This window comes from Cydia strobilella, chromosome 11 (assembly GCF_947568885.1).
Source record: "Cydia strobilella chromosome 11, ilCydStro3.1, whole genome shotgun sequence".
NCBI lineage: Eukaryota > Metazoa > Arthropoda > Insecta > Lepidoptera > Tortricidae > Cydia > Cydia strobilella.
Genome location: NC_086051.1, coordinates 7,084,688 through 7,108,174, shown reverse-complemented (window position 1 = coordinate 7,108,174; position 23,487 = coordinate 7,084,688). Strand labels below are relative to the sequence as shown.

Here is a 23,487-nt window from a genome sequence, read left to right as displayed (position 1 = left end):
AGCTGTGGGTAAGGAGTGCGCAATAAAAAAGTGCATTATATCATTCTGCCCTCCCTTCATTACGTGTCGCAAGGGTCGCCGGCCGCTGTTTTTCCATAGGGATGTTGTATACGAGTGCGTGTAAAGCAAAACATTAAAAAAAAATATCATTTTTCACCTTTCACGATAAAGATTTACATATCGTCGCTTAGCTAACAATACTGCGTAAGTCAAAAATTGGCCATGATAATTGGTCGCTAATTGGATATATAATGCAGTTTCTTGTCTCTCCTGAAAAGTAAGCAAATCTGACTTTTATTTTTGAACAAGTTCACAAGAAAAACAAGTAGATTATACGACTAGGGTAGACCAAGGCGAATCGGATCACAGGGTCAATCGGATCATGATGTATTCCGTTTATATTTGAAATACTGCATTGATGGAGGGCATAAAAACAGCGCTGTTCATGTCTTCTGTTAGCCTGCGACGCCAGCCATTGGTAAGCAATATCTTCAATATCAAAAATTTTTTTGTCTGATCAGGCCGCGTAGCCAACACGCCAATCGCTAACGCTCCGTAGCGATCGAAACGCAACTGTCACTATCGCACTAATATGGAAGAGTGATAGAGAGACACAAAGCGTTTCGTTGTCGAAGCGATAGCGATTGTCACCTTGGCTAGGCCGGCTGATTCGCCCTGTGATCCGATTCACCTCGGTCTACTATATTAGCTAAACTTGCCACAAATTACACAAATGTTGAGTTTTAAGCAAGTGCAAGTATGTAGCCACATTCATATTTGTAATTTAGGTACACACACTACCACTTCATGCATTTGAAGTTCTTAAAATCGACCTATAGTGCGGTACATGCACCAGCTCATGACGTCGCAAAAGGAATTAGGAGTAGCAATAAGCTAAGCTTGGGTAAGGTCAAACAGGCCCCAGTCAGTATGAAGTCCAATTACACTTATCCCGCTGCGACACCTACCCGTTATATTGACCTTTTGTGAAGAGGATGCAGTAGAATTTTGGTCGGATAGATAGAGCTACTATTGCTACTGCATCTTCTACACATCAAAATTATGTCTATAAAAAATACATTTTTTTTCTCACATAGTCATCTTTTACTTCTCTGTTTTTTGTGCTAAATTTTCCATAAAGTCCTAGTTGAACCCATTTCTCTCCTGCACCCGAGCATTACGGACGGACAAATAAATTACGCTTTGTGTCCCATGTATTGATTCATGTCCGCTTTTTTAGAAGCCATAAAACTAACGAGCTTCTCAATTGTGACTGCAATAAATCGGAACGACACGTTTCCTAGCTTCGATTTCAGTCATTAGCTACAAACATTAATTTTAATTTATTGATTGGAATACAATCTAACACGTAGTCGAAATTACATTGATACATAATGTTTAATATTGACTATAGAAAGTTTTTAGTGCCAGACATTTAGAATTTAGGAGACTGTTTACTTCAAATTATTTAAATTCTTCAATATTCGAGGACAAGTATAAGTGCTTACACCTAAAATACTTAAAAATCTGTCTACTCACTGACCGTCCATTTTCAGTTTTTGACTTAAGCTCCATGTCAATATTGCCAGTGCTTCACACAAATAACTACGTAGAAAAAAAAAGCATTTATTGAGCTTTTTACTTTACCCATACTATTTATAGCTACATTTACTCAAAATTAACAAGTGTCCTAAACCCGTTCCATAAACAATATTTAATATTGAATTCTAGTAAAACAAATAGACATTAAGTCCGAGACCGGCCGTATCGCCATTCCGCGCCATAAAAATAATCAAATATATTCGTTCCATCTCATTTGGCGGCGTCTTAAACGATTTCTCTCGTCCGTCCTTTATTACCGAAAACATAACTCCTCATTTTCTTTTTTATCCCCTACTCACGCCGCCCGGCCGGGCATAAACCTAAACCTACGGGGGTAGCTGCATATTTTTATGTATTTTCTCAGGCAAGGGGCGGCCCTCCTTATAATATATTTTATTTACCCAATAATTACAACCAGAACGCTTACCTCAAAAACAAGAAACCGTAAAGAATTTTTAACAAATAAAAAATATTTATGATTTCTGACTTGTGTATTTTATAAACGTAGTTCATTCCAATTTGAGCTCAATTTTTATGGCCATAAAGTTGATTACGCTTCACCGGGAGTATCGTTAGAACTGTCAGGAATACATAATAACATATTGTTTCATTTACGCGAAAAACGTACATAAAGTGTTTTATCAGTGGGAGCCCACATATTGCGAGGGGACGGGATTTTTTCCTCGTGTAACGCGGTTAATTTCCTTTTTCCTTTTTATTTATAGTAATCCCTTTATAAGGTGATTACGGAAATGTGTTTTTGTGGACGTAAAAGAGCGCAGCGTGGGGCCCTACACTCGTTCTTTACGGGCTTAGGCGCGGCGGAGGAAGTCGTAAACAAACAAACTCACACGACCACTCCGTCGACGAATTAAACGTCTCGCTAATGTACAATGCCTGGGAAATACTATTTTGTCACTAAGTTTTTAAACCAAGGAATGGATACTTGAAAATTTTAAATGGCTCTGATAACATCGCTTAGACATAAAAGATATATTTTCGATAACCAATATTTTTAACAGTGACGCTATTGTTTTAATACTTGGCCGCAAATATAGGTAAACCAAGTTTTCAAATTATCTACCTCCTAAAACAAATGTGAATTTACAATTACATTGTTGAAAAACAGATTAACAATTATCACTAGAATACATACCATTACCCGACCTTGACCTAATATTGCCATAAAAACTATTCTAGCACTTACTATTCTATTAATTCCGCGGTTTTGCTTATGTTTATTGTAAACAGATTCTTATACATTCGATACAGATACTTTATTATACTCACAAACAATGGAAAATGGTAAAATGGCAATATCAATACTATGTCCGGTGTGTATATCTCCGGTGTTGCAGGCGTCCATAGACTACGGTAACTGCTTACCATCAGGCGGGCCGTATGCTTGATTGCCACCGACGTGGTATTAAAAAAAAAAGTGACCTGCTTAAATTCTTCTTGAGTGTACTTATTGTCACCTTCACCTCTATCCAGTAAGACATTTTAAGAAAACCGGCCAAGTGCGAGTCGGACTCGCGTTCCAAGGGTTCCGTACATTACACAATTTAAACAATGCATTTTTTATGTGAAACGTGAGTAAATTATGTCTTTAAAAAACCCGTAGGGCTCGGATCAAAAACTAAGTAATTAAGTCCGACTCACGCTTGACTGCAATTTCTAATAGGTTTTCCCGTAATCTGTAGGTAAAGATCTATTTCGTGTATTTTTTTCAAAATTTTAGACCCAGGAATTTCGGAGATAAAGGGGGGAATGGTCATTTTTTGCCTATTTTCTTGAATAACTTCTAAATTGTTAATCCTAAAATTATAAACAAGATATATTTGAAATTCCCACAATGAGCTCTTTCATTTGATATATAACTCGATATAGTTTGAAAAACTTTATTTTTTAATTTTCTCATTTACCCCCCAAAAGTGGCCCCCATGTTTAAAATTCATTTGTTTACGTTACTTGTCCGTCTTTGGGACACAAACTTACATATGTATACCGAATTTCAACTTAATTGGTCTAGTAGTTTCGGAGAAAATAGGCTGTGACAGACGGACAGACAGACAGACGCACGAGTGATCCTATAAGGGTTCCGTTCTTTCTTTTTGAGGTACGGAACCCTAAAAAATTCTTATTTAGTGATTTACGTTTGTTATGATTATGACCGTGATAATATGGTAATTCATGATAAGTAGATTAGTACCTAGATACCTATAGTAAATTTATTTTTGTCGTTATTTCAATGATTTCAACGATTGTAGGTTTTCTAAGGAATATAATTAAAATAAACTCCACTAAAGTAGCAAGCGCGCCCGTAGTCTGAGGTGGCTGCTTAAACATCAGGCCGGCCGCACACTTTTTGCCACCGTTAAGGCTCGGCCAAACACAAGGCGCGACGCAGCGCCGCGTTCGCGCCGCGTGATGCCTGTTCAAACAGGTCGCGCGCGGATCGCGCCGGCCTCGCGCTCGTAACACGCCCTCATCGCGCGCGCGAACGTGGCGCGGACGCGGCGCGATGCGGGCGTGACTCGCGCCCGATACAGCAGCATACGCGCGCGGAAGGTTTCTCATTCACGTCCGACTGATGTGTGACCCAGCGTTCGCGCGCGTCCGCGCCGCGTGGACGCGCGCGACGGAGCGCGACAGAAGCGGGGCGCAACGGAAGCGGGGCGCGACGCCGGCGGGACGCAGTCTGTTTGACGTCGCTAACCTGTTAGCATGGGCGGCGGTCGCGCCGCGCGACCGCGGCGCTGCGTCGTACCTTGTGTTTGGCCGAGCCTTTATGGTATTCAAAAATCTATTGACATAAAAATAAGGCCTGTCCCGTAAAGTTTTTTTACAAGGCTGACTGGTAAGTATTTCTGGTTTATTTACTTTAATATTTTAATATATGTATGTATATATTTCAATGATATTCTGTCGACAATGTCAGGCCTTAGCAATGATTTGACCTTCTTCTTTGGAATGGAACCTTTAAGTTTGTTATGACTTTGTGACATGTTTATTCTAATTTTCCTGCGAATACAAAATATTAGTGGCAAATCGATCGAAAGTTACATGTAAAAAAACTTTACGGGTCAGGCCTTATGTAAGGTAAGTAAGGCCTTTTTGCAGCTCACTGAGTAAAACACTACTAAATCTTATTATTCATTACAATGATAACCATAGTTTTCCTATTAGAAACGCTCCGCAGTTAGTTTTCAGTTTAGTAAGATAAATAGTCTTATTAGAAAGAATTATTAAGGATCTACTAACTTTTCAAACAACCTTTGAAACCGAAGAAAAGTACCTCATTATCCTTCTCCCCTTTTGCATATAATTGCATCTTTTTGTCTAAGCAATGTACCGCCCTGGGCCCTGATTTACGCATACAAGGTGTGCAATAATAATACCGCCTCGCAAAAATATTATTCAAACACACAAACGTGTTCAGAAGAAAAATTACTCTTAAATTTCAACCAGCAGAGCTCATTTTAGTGTTAGCCAGTTTTAATAAACGAACCATATTTACTGAAAACGTTGAGTAAAGAAATTGAGGGAGAGATCTCACCCTCGCTTTTTTAGGGTATTTTTCTTGCGCCTCCTTAATTTATAAAGAAACTAGCTGGCGTGGCTTTGATGTTAGAAAATTGAGAATTAATAATTGAACGTGAACGTATTATTTTATCGATCATAATCAGCCATTAAAGTGCTGTAACTGCAACCATGTAATTGCTAATTTTCTAACAAGTAAATTGTTGGATAGATTCGACGATTTTCTTATTGGAGTTAGACTTACTACATAACATAACATATCTATCTACCATTTTTTTTCAATAACTTCATAACTGATCCTGTTTATACAACATTTTTGTAATTAAGGGTAAAATGTATTGAAGGATTCATATTAATACAAAGTAGATTTTGTTGTTAATGTCGTTGTAATTTTTATTTATTTTAAACATGAATGTATAAAACAAATAATAAAATAATTTTATTTCGGAAATAAATCTAAAGTTGTTAGTTACATACATTTACATTTAACTTATAAAATAGTGTTAGTGGAATTATAAAACTAATCTTAACCTACATACCTACGTAATTACCTATTTTACTGCAGTGTGGAGTTTTGTCCACTGCTTTTGCAGCAGAGGGGAGTCCCACCTATCCAACAACGCTATCATATATGATACTGTTAGCGCTAATAAATAACATTTTCTTTTACACTTTCTTGTACATCCTTGTTTATTTGATCGCATTTGATTTAAAAAGTATTCAAAGCGCCTTTACTAACTTCGCACTGATAACGACAAGGCTCTCATTTCCGCGAAAGGAATTCCTTATTCCGTGCGATGACTTTCTTTAGCGTCGTTATTAAAAATATATCCTCTGTTCCCCTCCGAAAGAAAGTTGACTCATAATAAAGGCCGGCATAATTTTTCCTTTTAAAACTTTTTGATTAGATAAAATAATGGGGAGGTAGGGTGGTACCGAGGGTGCTCGCGGCGATCCGCCGATATCGGCATTATTCTAATTGTTGTTTTCTCTGAGGATGTTTACATTCCTTTGTATTCGGAAAAAATACACTTCGTTAGGCCGCAAAGTTCAAATCGAACTGTCTATTGCAAAAATACATTTACGTAAGATATACATATTTTAAATACCACCTACAACTGAAGCTACTAGAGTTGATTGGTGTTTTTGATATCCCTTGTAACGAATTTATTAGATAGGTCAATACAAAGAAATCATTGCTAAACAAAATCACTTGTGCAAACAGAGACCAAACATCGGCTCCTATATTAAATCCTTTTGGTACTGACTGCCTAATCGATTTAAATTGAAATAAAATCGACGTTTGTATTTGATATGTCAACGTCGCTTGCACCAACGGAATGATTCAACTCAATGAGGACTTTGTTGCTGCAGAAAGAGGGTTGGTTTTAGCGTTGTTCTAAAAGTGTTACATATTAACAATCACGTGCCGATTTATAACTGATTGGTTTTAATTTATTTCACTAATGTTTACATTGCGATCGTGCAGATGTTCTGATTTGGACTGTCAATACATAAGTCAATTTGAACAATGTCAAAGTTGAAATTCTTAATGTATCCATATTAGCTAAAGGCGTGACTAAACGTAGTACCTAATTTCCTACTTGTAATTATTCCTTATTATCGTACCTATATTAATAGTGAAGTATGGAAACTTAATACCTATACATACATATTAAAATTGAACTTTCCATAGTTTGTTATATTTCTGATCCTAGATATTGTTATACCCTATACCCACAAAATGCCTATCAAACCTTCGATTACAATTCAGTAAAATAACTCTCAAAAATATAAAATGTCACATTCTCCGCTTTAGGGTTGTCCCCTATTTTTTTTTTTCAATTTAAACCATTTGACAAGCGGCGCGTCGAACGCAGCTCCGGTCTTTCCGATGGCATACAATGGCAGTTTTCAATAAGATTGGTTACACTACACTAAGCAATGCAATCAATCAAAATTGCATCGATCTATACGGACGCAGGCCGCCCTACCCACGCCGGCCCATTAAACTTGCGTGCAACAAAAGCAGCTAAACAACCCAAATTTTAAAATGACCTTTTATGTAACTTATTGGCTAGGAAACAAAATAAATATATGCTCCAGAAAAAATTGTACGGAACCTATTGTGAGATAGTTAAGACACATGTGTGTTTTATACTACCTACACGAATTAATTGTTCCCATGTCAAGTGCTTGTTACCTATTAAACCAACACAAGAATGTGTGTAATTATGGAAATTAATTGTAAAAGCGCTCGCGTGCACACGAGCTTCTTCAAGCCAAACAGAGCGTGAAATGCTTACAAAAACCCAACAATTACTCGTATCTCATAATTGTTCTTAATTGAAACATGTTATCATCAGTGTATCGTGTAATTTTTATTATAGCCTCGTGTTCTTCCGACACTTCTATAATTTAATAACCATGTGTTTCTACCGCTTGATAGCATGCTTCGTATTTAATTATTAAAAGTCAGTGTTTTTCTGTTTGAATTTTATTCTTTCGGGTCAGAAGCGAGGGTTTGTTTGAAAAAGGCGTACAAAAAACAAAGTGGGAAGTTCTCATTAATACTAATATAATTGTAAGGCTGTAATTTCTCCGCTCGGAACGAATTATTAGTGAATAAGGAATGCATGAGGAACGCCTCCGATGTGTTTTGAAATATTTCTTCATTTGTCTAACAAGCGTTTTGTCGTTTGTAGCTTTTTTTAAATTCTCCACGCTAATTATAGTTTGTGTTTGTAACAGATAAATACACATCGTATTTGGTGGAACAAGCGGTTGGATCTCGTTAAAAATTAATAAAGTTGATGTAAGTAGCATGTAAAATAAAACTATGAAAACGGATTACATCACGTATATTGAATTTATAATACATCCCGACGTTTCGAACCCTTTACATGGTTCGTGGTCAACGGGTGGCTGAGGAAAAACAACAAAGTGGAAAAATACCCACATACTAAAAATAATGAACCATCATAGTAACTATCGCGGTAACCGAAGACAATATTATGTAGTAGCATGTAGTTATATTTGCGGTTTAATATAGATTTCGATTTATCAACGATACCTACTATGCACTGCTTATCTTCTTCTTCGACCAAGCGTTTTCCCGGCCTAGCACCAGGGTCCACTTTCCTACTCAATCTTCTCCACTCTCCCCGGTCTTCAGCATGCTCAGGTGTATTCACTGCTTATACAATTAAAATATATTGTAACTTAATACTAGCAAATTTTACAAACCCTATAAATTACCTTCTTTCTATTCGTGCATAAACCGCGAATCAAACTGCTAAAACCGCAACGAACAACTTTGTAAAACAAAAGCACCATCGGCAGTCTCACAAAGTGATAATTAAGCCCCGCAGTTTCCCTGACCTGCCGCAATTTTCCCACGAGTTTTCCTCCTACCCTCCTAATTGTTGCCCTAACGAACCTCCAGTTAACCCTTCCGACATGCAAATCAACCCTTCACAGTTCGCCAGTTTTCGCGGCTTCATTGAATTAAAGCGAACATCGGCTAATAAGGAAAGGGTTGGGTTTATTTGTTTGCGAGATGATTCTAGTTGTTTAATTAATGATCTTGCCCTTCTGAGGTTTGTTTAATTGCGGAGTTTAGGAATTAGGACTGAAAGGCTGTGAGGTGATAATTGTTTTGTTTTGGGAAGCGAATTATTTAATTGCTTTGTTAAGATTGACTTTTATTTCTTAAGTAATCAAGCTTCACCAATTACCTACTTATTAATAACTGCAGCTGTAAATGCAGGTAGATTAATGAAATTTTACATGTCTTAATTAACTGAAACTGTGATTAATTATAATACAAGCTCATATCCACTATTAAACCACAGGAAATTCAAATCAATTTTGTACCTACAAAAGAAATTTAATTTAAAGGTTTTTTGGAAGATTCCCTCAATCTTCCCAAAAACCTTTTAATTGAACTTAGCGTAAAACTCACATTTCCGAAACCACCAAAAGTTCACAACTCCTAAATCGCATTAACAGCAAAGTCTGTCCCCTCCTGAAAACCGCAAAAACCGAGTGGAGGAAAATCAAAGGAAAGTTAAATGAGCGAGTGTCCGCCCTCCGGCGTTAATTGCTTAATCGCCTCGTCGTGGGCGGGCTTAAGGCTCGCTAGAGGCCTCACGAGACGGCGCCGACACGATTTATACAACAAACCTATGCTAAATTCTTGAGTATTAATTACACACACACTTATGGTTTGCTTCCAGAAGCATCCTAAAAAATTCCACCTGCAATTGTTATTTTCTGAAAGTAATTACATCATTCGAATTAATTATCCGGCTCGAAGGAACACTCTGTTAACATCATAGTTATACTCGTCTCTACGATCGAAAAATTATCGTAGATAAAATCGGTGAGAATAGGCAGGTTATAAGTACTTAATGAATACCGTGAAAGAAATATGTTGACAAGTCGTGTCGTCGACGTCTCCCAGCCTGACTAAGCCAGCTTAATTGTCCGGACTGACCGCTTATCCGAGCCCCGACTTCCTACAAGTCGGTAATCACAAGGCTGTTTAATTACCCGCCTCGGACACCGGGAATTAATTCCGAGTTCACTTTGAGTACTTGTTTGCTAGGGGAGTCCCTCGGAGGTGTCGAGCTCTTTGATTGCTTTAATTTTTGTTTCTAATTGCGATTACGAGGTTGTTTTAGGGAAGATGACTTTGTGCTTTACGTACCTATTTATGATGTTATTAATTTTTATGTGAAAATAAAAGCGTCAACTTAATTTCTTTTGTGAATATATCAAGAGAGAAATGATAGATGATGATGAGAGAATGATATTAGATACTTTTGTAAAATATACAATATAAAAAAAAAGAGAGATAGAAACTATTTATTCAATTTGGGTTTTGTTTTAATATATCAATATGTTGACGGAGCTTTCTAAAGCACTATTTGGACAATGTTGTGAATATCACAACTTAAGGCATTTATTCGTACTCGTGTTACATTAGTGTGTCGGTCAGTAAGTGTAATGGACATTTAAGTCAACGACAAGCTAGTTACCCTTTACTCGATTACCTGAGTTCCGATTAATTGGTGGACACGCAATTGACGGAGGAGGAAGTCGTTACCGCTCGATCTTCTCGAGGACTACGGAGGTGCTTCGCACGCCCTGAGAAATGTCACGTCTCTCGTCTAGAGGACTTCAAAGTCAAAATCGTTAAGTCCACCATAATAAACAAAACTGATAATGGAAATAATCGATTTGTGCAATCTAGGGAGGCAGACAGTAAGCGACTGTAGGTAAGTGATTTGATTTTAATCAATCTATAAATGAGAAAATTAAATTAAAAAAAGAACCCAGGCTAACAAGTCTCGATTACAAATTAAACAAGCCAAGTGTCAGCGGCGGTGATTTAAGGAGATGAGGAAGAATCTAATTACAACGAGTCTTTCCGTGGCCTTCTTTAATTGAGAACTTTCCAGTGGCGCAGCCGCGGCCCCGCCGTGTTTGCATTTCCCCCTAATCGTAGCCCCGCGTCGATTACACTTTTTCACATTTTTTAATTTCGTTCGAGCTTTTAATTTTCTTCGCGCTCGCCTTTTCTTTTATAACGCCTCCGTCTTTCCGTTCGCCGGCGATATTTCTCACCGCCATTATGCGGGACGTAATGAGATTTTCTTTCATTATGCTTAATCTCCCGATTAATTCAAATGTTAATCTCTTTTCACGTAGCTTTTTTTACGAGCGAAACGCTACCGTGGCGAAACATCGAGGCGTCGCCATCGTCGACGGATTTCGGGCGCGACATTTAAAATAATTAAGCGACGTGACTTTTAGGCCGGCGCTGGTTCCCAGTGGGCGAGCACGTCCGAGGAATAGGAGATCGGCCGGGCCGATTAGGTCATCAATAATTTAATTCGCAACAAATTCAAAACGCCGGTCTGCCCCCAGATAGGTGCGTCGGGACGTGTCCGGAACGCCAATGGCGAGTCTAGGACTGGGCAAATTGAAAACACCTCCGGCGCGGCTGTAAACACGTCACGTGATTTAGGTTTTAATCAAGTAGGGACGCGCCGCCCAGTCGTAATTGTGACAAATCCTCTGTTTGTCCGAAGGAACTTTTAACTCGCTGGCGAAGCGGCCGTAACGGCTGTTCGCACGTGCTGCTCCTAATACCGGGGAGACGGTTTTTTGTCGACACATGTGCTCCCTTACCCCCGGAGGCTTGATTAATTTTTAATATTTTTTCTTCCAGTTCACGTACGCAATTTTCACTTTACCACTTACACGGTGCACTTTGTTCCGAACGGGAGTTATCAAGTCACGTGCCTGCAGTAAAACTATAGACATTTTTGAAATCTTGCTTCTTAGTTTCGGATCCGGGCCGTTTTAATCAAAGTCCCGTAGCAATGTGACTAATAGTAATTAAGTACCTAGTCACTAATAATTCCTATTGCTATACGCGCTATGTATACAGGTGTCTGACAAAATTATTTGTTTTTACTCATGCCACTTTTACTATTATGTGGTGTAACATAATTTCCCCCGACCTATTTTCATGCTTAAAGATAAAGTGTAAAAATAGTTAAATTGTGTGTCACTAGTACATGCCATTGAGTGAGTTAAGGCGACGTTTAGCTCGCCCGCGCTCCTCCTACGGGCTCATTACCAATTAGCAACGATTAACATTAACACTGCAGTTGAGTCGTCCTCGACGAGGTAATAAAGTTAACTCGTCCGCAATCTGGCGACGTAGTCGAAGAGACCTGACATTTCGCACTAAACACCTTTACGAATACCTATTACTAAGGACAGGACACTGAGAGGCGGATTCTCGAAGGCATGATACAAAAATCGAGTAGGTAAAAGGAAAACAAAATTCGATGTACTCAAGAGGTCCCCTTTCGATTGTTTGAAAGTTTTTATTTTGTTACTATAATGTAGGTTATCTAATTATCGTCATACGTCAGGTTAGGTGTACAATAGGTGTATGGATGGCCTGATTTGTGGAATTATATATGAACGTTATTTGATAAAAACATATGCATTCTATAGTTTTAATATAACTCCAGGTGATTAGTAGACTTATAAGTAAACTTGTCGTCTAAAGAAAACCACATATTTTCTCAAGAAGGCGGTTTAACGAACTGTGCTTGGAAAACACAATGTACTCACCCAAAGAAAAGGGGTGTCTTGCGTACTGTAAAAAGCTTCAAAAGAATCCTTTGTTGAACCTCGTTTAAACCTCATCTTTTAGCAAGACAAAGGTGAAAGTGAAATGAAAAGAACAACGATCTCCGTAATCCCAGATTTATGAAACTCACTTACGGGCAGACGTTAATCTGTTAGCGGAAGAAATATCTTTAACAGTAGAATCTACGGAGCTATTAACAATTTTATTATGAACTGACTTTTGGGTTTAAGACGATATATTCATTCTCGACGCCTCTGTACGTATAAAAGACGCTTGCTCTTTAAGTAATCTGTCGCAATTATCGCGTGGCGCATATCCCGATTAGACGGCGCGACGACAATTAGGGCAGCGGACACTCGTGTTAGCGCAATGAGGAAACGCCTAAACACCGCTCATTGTGCCAAAACGACTGCTTCATTGACATCCAAACTTCGTCCATAACTTGTATTTCCTTGTAGTTTGTTTAGGCTGCAGAGATTGAGCGCCCAAAGAACAAGATTTCTGTCGATTTTCCTATTTTCAGACAATTTATTACTTCATTACAAGCTCGAATAAAAGGATATAAATTATATAGTTGCGGCTTGCCATCGGATTTTTATGCAACCCGGCACTGCTAGGCTCCCTCATCCTAAAATTGGATAAAGCTTAATTTTTTTTATAACTCTATATTGTAAGAACATTCCCCTTTGTGGTTTTTACTTCAATTAAAAGCTGGTGGCAAATATCAAATTACGATATTTCGTACATAAGTTAGGTTATACCACAAAACTCCATGCCATACAAGTACAAGCAAGGAATCAAAACCATGACCTACGGATTCAAATAAAACCAGCGCCCTTAAAAACAGTCGGCTACCGGCACAAAGTAGGTACTCTTACGGTTGACTCCACGCCTGATTATTTTTTAAGCCTAATGGAAAAAACCACTAACGAAAACGAACGGTCAGCACACGCATCTACTCCCCTATTTATAAATCACATCCGCACTCTTTGTAAATTCACCTCCGTAACCGTAACCGACCCTCGCGGAGTTCAAAGAGTGCGCTGGCCGGGGCAATGTCCAAATTATAAATTCGCATTAGATCGGACGCGCACGGTTCGTTTACCATTTCATTTTGGTTCAATATCGCCACTCTACTTTGTTCCACACACTCCCTGCGGCCCCCACGCCCCCTCCAGCGCCTTAAGACGCCGGGAAATATCTGCGTTTTAAGCTATATTTCTTTCATCCCTCATTTTTGCAGTTCGTAGCAATCTGAAATCCAACACGTCCCCCGCAGGGCCCCCTCCTCCGGGGGGTTCCCCCTACGTATTCTTGTTCCCGGATAAAAAAAGCGATATCTATTTATAAAATGTACGCTTGTACGTAACGTGTGTGGACGAGGATTAGCGCATGTGTGTGTAGGCACGCGAGTGTAAGTACGTGGCCCGCTCATTTGCAAACCGTCTCCTGAGATGACGTCCTCCAGTTGGTTATCCCGTTCTTATTGCCCCCTTCTTTCCTTGATTGCTGTGTATGTGGAAAAGTTTGGAGCTCTTTCAGTGATGGAAATTGATTTTGTCGCGGAAACGGAAAAGTTATAATACGACTTACTTCCAAAGTGTTGTCATTAATACTTTTATTCTCATAACGTCCACGGGATCTTTTAAACGATGTTTCCGAATAGAGTATAGAGTTGAGGAAATGCTTTCACCGGGAGTTTATATTTGCAATGGTTATAGTTCATTTTAAAGTTAAAGTAATTGAAGGAGCTATTTAAAAATTAAAAAGTAACTACTAGTGAGAGAGGACGGTGTCGGGAGGGAAACTATTCTAAATAAGTAATCTGAGAGTGGAGGCGGGCGGCACTCGGCGGCTGGCGCAGTAGCCGCGCTCACGTATGAACGTAATTATAAAAATTGAAGGCAACTCGAGTCGCTCCTTGGATCTCTCCCTCGCTCCCGCGGCGTCGTGCATTTTTTCGTACATATTAAACTCCCTCCCCGCGCCCGCGCCACTTCGCCCCGCGACTCCTCTTTTTAATCGATTTTCCCGACACAAGGGGTGAGTCCTCTGGGGTGAATGTAATTTTTTATGCGTTTTTTTCGACGGAGGAGACGGCCGCCGGAGGTGCCATTACGCCACGGCTTGCTGAGAATATTTTAATTATAAGGCATTAGCGCGTTTTATGATAGCACTCTCGCCAGAATTTATAAACGATCGGGTCTTAAAGTAATTAAATATTTGAACGCGGTGAGATTTCCCGAGCAGCCAGGGAAGTGGGATAATACTGCAGCCACTCGAGCATTAATATGATGGATAGAAGATTCGATGAAATCATTGCTTAATAGCCGTTAGGATTGCCGCGGGAGTGAAATTGAGTTTTTTTTGCATTTTAACGTTACGGCGCAATCTGCACTAACTTATTTTTATTGCATTAGAAGGAAGGAAGTTATCGGATTTTTATTTGGTCTTATAACTTTTTGATTAACAATTTTATAACATATTGTTTTTACTTTGTATTTTGCTATTTGCTCGCTCTACTGTGCAGATTACTATGTGTACCTAACATAAGATTCACATTAACCAAACAAACTTCACAAGTCAGCCGAACTTACAACATATCTTCGCGAATTTCTGTAGAGATACAGCAATCGGACATAGGTACATGCTGATTCAATAGCACAAACGTTTTTGAACAACTTCAAAGTGTCCCGGCCACCCGCTGATTGATGGTGACCGTCCCTCTGCAACTGGCCAGTGGCGATTATCGCTTTAGATAGCGTGACACATCGTTTGCTCGGCTGTAGTAACGCTCGTCGATTGTTTTCGTAACATCCTAATTCTATCCGGTTCAAAGGATATGGATGTAATCTTTAACAGAAAAAAACCGACTTCACAAAGCAGTTTGAAATGCAATTAAAATTTAAAATTATTTACGATCAAGGCCATACGATCGTCGAAGCCGCAACAGTAATATCACAACTGTAATGCAGCTGCGGTTGCCATGCGAATGTCACTTTCACTTGTTTAACAGATCAATGAGAATCATACTATCTACAGAAGCTAAGATAATTTAGCAACTGTATCTATCAAACAAAAACTAAATCATACGTATCAAAAGTACTAACTACAAACTATATTTTAAACAGAAACACGCATTTTTCGTGTAATAAGCACATAACATCGTGTCTTAATTCAATTACTACGGTACAAGTAAACGCGGACAAAGCGGATTCGAGTACTTACTCTGAGCTCTGGTGGCGGCACAAAGCGCCGACACCTAAGGCTTCGATCGTATTAAAACGCACTGGCAAGGGGTTACATGAGTCAATGTCAACCCACATATATGCCTTTTGTAGTTTCTAGACTTGTCAGAAGCGATGAAAATAAGACAGTTTGTATTTCAAATCTCATATAAAATGGTCTGTTTTATAATTTTTCCGTATAACCTTAAACGTTCATTTTAATTCGTTAGTTAATTTATGATGAACAATACTTTATAGTTTTCTGTTTTAATTTTTTGGACCGATACGACCTTCCCTTCAAGAAAAGTCCGGACTCCCATCTTAAAGGCCGGCAACGCACTGATGTTGCCGGTGTCCACGGGCGACGGTAATCACTTACCTTCAAGCGATTCGTCTATTCGTTTGCCTTCTATATAGTAAAAAAATAAACTATGCTGAGAATGCGTTTATTAGGATATTGAAAAAGTAGAGACGAAGTACCTATCTAATAATTCATTACGTACCTACCTATGTTAAAGAAGTCAGCCTAATACCATTTTTCCACCAAACATTTTGTTTTTTATTAGAGTAAGAGTAAGATAGAGATATTTTGTAAATATGCATAGTGTACAATGACAAGTTCGTTGACCTAAGACTTACTTTCAATTTGATTCGAAGAAGCTCGTATTGAAATTTCATCAAAGTAAATACGTATATCATACCATGCCGTTGCACTCGTCTGCATAGAGACGAGACAGGGAGACAGATAAATACTTGCAATTATGTGTATTCATCAAAACAGCGACTTTGAAACTACGTTGTTAATTATATTCCTACTCTACAAAACTCTACATTATATAAGTAGTATACAATTCAAAGATGATTGATACGAGTCTCGTACATGATGCCTACTCAGGATGACTTAATGCCACAACTTGGTTAAGACAACAACAAAATCGATCCATCCATTTTAAGGATATACAGGGTGAAATTTTAACCACCGTTGTTCATACTCTGCGTAGTGACTTTATAGGTCATACTGAACAACTTTTATTATGGGGCCAATGCCGAAATCGCGTAAAAAATTTGGCTGTTCCATAGAAATCAGCGGCATCACATCAGCCGTGCAGCCGGAGTGTATGAAACAGCCATTTTTTTTCGTGATTTCGGCATTGGTCCCATAATAAAAGTTGTTCAGTATGACCTATAAAGTCACTACGTAGCATAAAGGTGGTTATAATTTCACCCTGTATAAAGGGCACATATTCGCTATAAGTATGTACCTCTGTGTATCGATACACACTATAAACTGAAAAATTCGTTACATTTTATTATTTCGTCTACAAACGACTTGAAACACACGTGTCATTATAGTCCCACCAATCTCGATTCACCGTTCCAATGACTACGATAAGTCGAAAGCTTAGGGATGACTCACGCTACGCTATAACGGTCCGGGCCCGGGCCGGGGCGTCTCATAGAAAGTGTGATCACCGTCACCTGTCATAGAAATAGAAGTGTCGGGCGCCCCGGCCTGGGCCCGGACCGTTCTAGTCATCCTTTAAAGCTCCAGTATATTTGATACTTCGAAGCAGAGGTTTCCAAACTACGGCCTGCGGGGCCCGCGACATCAATAAAAGTTAAGGTTCTGCCCGAAATATGTATTTTGTTTTATTTGAATGCAAAGCAATAAAAGCCCTACCGTGCATTCAGAATTATCCAAGTGACCATCAGAAGGCTAAGGTTAACGCTGGCGTTATTCCACTAACATTCGCTCTAAGTCGAAACTCCGTTAGCCTAATTGCTCGGCCGATGGGCGGGCGACAGTGATGCGCTGTCACTCGCTGTCCACTCCACTACGCTTACGGAATACGCTGTTCGATGCTGAGATCGATTTGATGATAGAAATGCATGGTAACTAGTTCAAAACCATACGTATTCCAATACTTAACATACCTACAGAAAAAGATAATCAAATGATATGCCGAAACTCGCTTTATACTCGTGTTATCAGCAAAATGTTGAAATTTATCAATTTCGTGCAAAGAAACCAGAAAATAAAATTTTAAGTGAATCTATGTTTACTGAGGAAAACATTTCTACCTAATCGCTTCAAATCTCTGTCCTTTAGATGTCGCTCAGTCTTATTTTGCCCAGTCTAATTACGATCCATCACGCCGGACTGACTGGTATCACTTCGAACTGTCCTTTAGATAGTTGATACCTTTAATCAACTCCGAAGTAAAATATTTACTTTTACCATCATTTTAATGCTAATACCTACATACATTTTCCAAATGCCATTTTGAAGAAAAGAGGTACCTAGACTTTATAAAAGCTAATTAAAATTTATAATTGATTAGTAGAAGAGCTATAGCTCTGAAGTCAGTAGAAGCCCTGAACCATCGTCCTCAAGTCCAATAATAGCTTCCTTAATGAGATGTAAATGAGCAGAGAAACGCCGTCGCCAGCGCGTTATAATAACGCGTAACGACCTACAAGTCCGGATTAAGAAGCCCTTTGACTTAAACCTGGCTACCAAAGAAACTGACCATTCCATGCGCTTTCCTAACAACTCAAAACGAACTCTAAACCAACCGAGTAAAGTTCAATCTTGAAGTTTGATTTACGTTTCTTGGATGCGATGTGTGGTCGTTTTAGTATCACAATAGTGTGGCTATTTTGTAACTAATTGGCAGAAAGGGTTGCGAATTAACGTCAGGGCCGCGGCGTGTTGTGGCAGCCGGCTTTGTGCTCCGTAAATACCTCGTTTATAGGTTTCAATTATACAATCATGCAGATAGGATGTGAATGCATTTGTTGGAAGCAAATATCCTTAATTAAATTAGAGTGATCAAAAAGACTAAAGCATCTTAAGGCTTGACTTTCTATGTGAATAAATATGGTTCATTTTCCGTCTAGTTGAATTTGTAGCTCAGCCAGACAGCCATACGTCAACCCTATTAACGTGGTGGAACATTTGGCCATTTACGGCGATCATTAGCATGTCGATCCATGACATACGTATGAGCAACGCCCGCTGCTGGTCTCATTACCAAGCCCACGATCCACCAATCGGAGCGGGCGATTGTTAACAGCCTGATTGAAAGCTATGCTCCGTTTCGCACGACATTATTCAAGCAGATTCCCGCATGAGATTAGGCCGGGATCGCGTCGGTGCAGAGATAAGTATAACTTAGGAGTCTGTAGAGGCAGTTCAAGCTGATCGTATAAAGCTCGGTTATAAAGTCCATATTTACTTCCTGGTGATATTTACGTCTTCTTTGCAAAAGTGTACAAAACCATAACAATTATGATCTATCAAGTGTATATAAGGTACAGTCAGCTGCAAAGATAGTTGATGTATATGATGAACAAATGTATATACAGGCGGATCAATAATATGAAAATAAATGTTATCTTTTCCTAATTAATCTTCGTTTCTTGACGTAACCGATGGCGAAGTTTTTAAATATTTAACTGTGAACATTATTAGTGTCAATCGAATCGAATCCCTTCTTCGCTTACTTCAAAGGTGTCCGTTCCAAAAAGTTAATATGTATCCGTGGAGCCCTGAATCTTTTAAAATAAATTTCATCTAGCTGCTTCATTATACAGTTCGCACTAGCGATATAAGGCCTGGTACCATTTAACCAGAGAAAATAGGAGGGAAACTGGAGCGAGTATCTGTATCGGTGCACAATCGCTCTTGTGGCATGGCCCTTACTTTGAGGCTGCTATGTATTATGCATTCGCGAATATAGCCCGCATAAAGCAGCGTCCGAATCAATTACAGCGCGGGGCTCGTTAGAAACGCATCACGCATGTAAAATAACCTGCGCGAGCGACTTTCTTGATCCTGGAACAATGGGGAGCCCAAATTGGGTGGTGATAGTGTCTTTTTGGTACGGTTTATATCTATGACAGCTGGTGCGAGTATTGTTCGGAACTAGTTTAAATTGCTCTGTTTCGTTTAAATAGTTTACACATTACTGCAAACATGCAGCATTGACTTATGTACCTGCCAACAAATGTTTGTTTTAAGAAAACAAACATGTTTTCTTAAAACAAATATTTGTTGGTAGGTACATAAGTCAATTTACAGGGTTTTAAACGTACAATTTGTAAAGGCATTCGTAGCGACGATGACCCTCACTGTAAGAGGCTTAACCCCTTTGCAGCCGGGTCTGAGAGCTCGCGAGAAGGCGTTACATAACACGTGTCGATACTTAACCCTATAGACAGCTGATTTATTTATAGCAGTATTGCGACCTATTTACACTGTTTGAAGTAGCATATATTTTATTTATAGATGCAAAATCCCATTTTGTCTTAACTGAATAGCAATAGTAAGTAACCAAAACACAAGGAGACTAACGTAAGGTTTGTTTTGTTACAGGTGGCAACCCTAGCAACCCGCATCCTCAGCCACAGCCGCAGGGTCTGATCGTGGAGACGGGCAACGGCGCCAGCGTGCTTCAGCTGCCGGCCACCACGCTTGAGCAGATCCGCCACATCGCCTCCGACCCTGGAGCGTCAACCTTGCGCCTCCCCCCGCCCGCCCCTGAGCCACCTGCCGGCGCTCGCGAGCTCGACTTCGATCTCTGCTACGTGTGCAAGCACTGCAAAGTAGCCTTTCCCTCGCCTGGGCCGCTGCAAGTGCATCAAGCTCGCTCGTGCTACACGGGCCGCGAGAACGCGCGCGGTGTTATCAGAGTCGTCCAGCCAGCGCTTGAGTGCCGTACCTGCCCCGGGGAGCGCTTCCGCACAGGAGTAGACTTCCGGCGTCATGCGGAGACAGAAGCGCATTTAAGGAACGCAGCGCCACCTCCGCCCCCTCCCGCCGAACCTTTGACGCACGAGATGGAGGACGTGGTAAACCAGATCACTCTGTTAGCTGCACGCGCCGCGCAAGATGCCTCATCTCCGAAGGATTCCAACGCCAACTTCTGCGCGCCTAGCCCCCGCTTTCCCCCGCCCGGCGAACTACCCCTCGCTAGCGCCGGACACTAATCCTAATCTGACGAAATGTATAGTTACTATCCTAGAGCCCCTCGCTCTCTCCGTTGTCCGACAACGCAGCAGTTCACTATTAGATCTTAACGCTTCTTTTCGTTGATGAATGTAGCCGCAGAGGCGGCACTTTCCTAATGAAACATTTAAAGCTTTTAGTTTAAGTATTAGGTTAATCACGAGCCGACCGTCGTCCCGTTTAAGAATCTAGTCGGCGGGCTGCGCCGACGGCCGGCGTTTAGTCGGCGGGTCGACGGCGCCGACGCCGCGCGCCGCGCACTGGGAGGCGGCCGCGGCGAGCGCCGCGCGGCCGCGTATCGCGTGCGCACTCATATCATACGTTAGACAGGTTTTATTATATACGTTTATCGTGACAGCACGCGACCGCGGCCGCGTTGGCGCCTTTTCTTCTTTAACATCAACTCCCAGGAAAGCAAGTTCCTATCTTTATGGCATATAATATTATCGATATTGATAATTACGATTTAATTATTGTTTAAAGCTATGTAATACATACATATAATCGTTCTAATTTTAGGCATAGATACGTTCTCGTAAGAAGTTCCTGACGCATCGTAAATGTATGAAGATATATATAGTGATATACGTATATGATTTTTTAAAACATGAAGCGAAGTTAGGTACGTATGTTAAGCAGTAGAGCGGTGGCGGCCCCGCGCGGTCCCAGCTCGCCGGGCGCGCCTGTACGCGGGCTCGCCGCGCGTTACCTTTCGATGAAAGTGATGTCTGTACAGGCCAGGCCACGGCCGCGCCCGAGCCGCCCGCGGGGCGCGACACCGCGTAGGCTTATTGGTAACAGTTAATTATAATTATTATCGTAGCAAACTTTTCCAAAACGAACGAACTCGAAACTCGGGCTGCGCGCCAGCGCTCAGCCTACCTCGCAAACAAGTGAGTTTATTTTGGAACTAAGTGTGATTCTTGAATTTTTATTGATATAGTAATGATTATTAGTAGTGGCGTAAGTGAGTCCAAGGGCATGGAAGTACATGCATCGCATCGCATGTAATGCTCTCGCATGTACATTCATCACTTTACCGTGTGCGTGGAGTCCCTTATATTTTCGATGGCACAGATCAAGTTATTTGAAATATTTTACATATTTACATTTTATCTAGTGGAGTTTACTACAATATTTTATCTACGAGTGAAACCTACTACAACATTGATTTGTTTTTTAGTAAAGTGCAATGTTTTATTCCACCGGTTACCTTCCGGAGGTCCTTGTTATCCTATAGGTATGTGTGCAATGACTGCGCGCGCGTTGCCTCCGCCTCCGTTTCGCTCCTCACTGTTCGCTACTGGTTAAATTCACCAACGTTTTGATTGAAAATTTTATTCTACACTCATTATTGAGGAAATTATAGCGAAGAGCGCCTCCAGTAACCAAGTAATAATGCAAACGAAATCCTTGGAGATACGGGGAAATGCTAACTTATACTTATTCGTTGCGCAGTACGACTCATATTAAAATTCCTCTCGATAACAAATATGCAAATTAAAACGTTTGACAACTATTTAAGAGTGCGCATGCTGAATATTTAAAGCATTAGTTGCCCCAAATCGAATGTCGTACGAGTTATACGGCTGCAATTATATTTGGAGAGCGACGCGACGACAGCACCATCGAGTGTTGTCGGAAGCGGAGACGACGCGCCCGCGAGTTAACGCGAAGGCGCGCGTTACTACAACATATTATTTTATTTGGTGCGTTGAGTACATGTGTTAAGACTAAGTATTACGAGCGACCGCTCGCGCGGTAGTTGTTGAAGTTGTGTTCGCCTGCGCTCCGCGCCGCGCCGCGCCGGGCCGCTCTAGGTTCCCTAGGAGTTTTATTTGGATCGGTTTTGTAATCGGAAGTATGTAAGTTTGAGTTAGCGTAGGTGGACAAGTCGGTAGTGCGATTGTGTCTCCGCGGACGTCAGCCCGCGGAATGAATCATGGTTCCTATGTATATTTCAATATTATCGCATCTAGAGTTTCACTATACTTTCCGAATACAAATTTTAATATTTAAGATTAATTCGGATTAGTCTGTTGTATCTGCTGCAGAATGCCCACGGCCATGTTATTTGTTTATTTGTATAGGATACTTCTCTTTGTTTTATCATTTGTGTAAATGTAATCTCAGTGTACCTTGATATTTATTAATTATTATATTTTTGTTATTCTATAAACATGAAAGTGTGTAGACTGTCCTAATCCTATAGGTAATGTTGGTTACGAATAAGTTTACGATCGTAAAAAGGTAGCACTTGTGTCTATCATAGTTCCTAATACTGTGTAAACGAGAACTTATTTTAAAAATTCTTTACTAGTGAAATATACCGTTCCTACTATTTTAATCTAACGAAAAATGTTATACTGATCCAAATGAATAAATCATTTTCAAATTGTAATATTTTATTGATTCTTCGAAATGTCAATTTGTTCTTAATTTGTTGATTGGTGTGATTTGAGCAAATGTTTGTCACTTCTCCGAGAAATATTGTTTAAGCTAATTTGCGGCACTAGCAGCCCATACACGTAGCGTTTAGTTTCTTATACCGCATGGCTGCGCGTAGGCCTCTACGCGCTACGCGCTACGACCGCCGTAGCCACAACAGATAACGAATACATTGTCAAGTGTAAATGGTAAAAATAAACTCAAAGTTAGTTTATCAGACGACGGAGTTTTATTTTACTAACCTTCAAATAGCTGTTTAGGACTTAATAATAATGCAAAATCAATTGAATATATTACGAGCGTAGTTCTTAAACATGCTCAAGTACTCACAGGGAGAATTTTTCTCATATTAGAATGAATTCTCAAGCGCAGGAGGGTTAACTTTAAAGAAACAACTAGGTACCTAAGTTGGTTATTTGAGTGTCTGGGGTTTATTTTTAATGATTCTGCGGATACTACTTTTAAACAATATTGGGCAA

At 40.0% G+C, this 23,487-nt stretch overlaps 1 protein-coding gene across 3 annotated transcripts in view; it reads left to right on the top strand.

Moving 5' to 3' along the window:
• LOC134745440 (zinc finger homeobox protein 4) overlaps positions 1–23,227 on the top strand; it is a 149,660-nt gene extending 126,433 nt beyond the window's left edge. For 2 of the 3 annotated variants that reach the window (XM_063679475.1, XM_063679474.1), the window contains exon 5: positions 19,928–23,227. In XM_063679475.1, the coding sequence (XP_063535545.1) occupies positions 19,928–20,541 (614 nt within the window). In that variant the 3' untranslated portion in view covers positions 20,542–23,227. The remainder of the gene's footprint in view (positions 1–19,927) is intronic. The other variant, XM_063679476.1, reaches the window with a different exon arrangement.
• Positions 23,228–23,487: the final 260 nt, after the last annotated feature.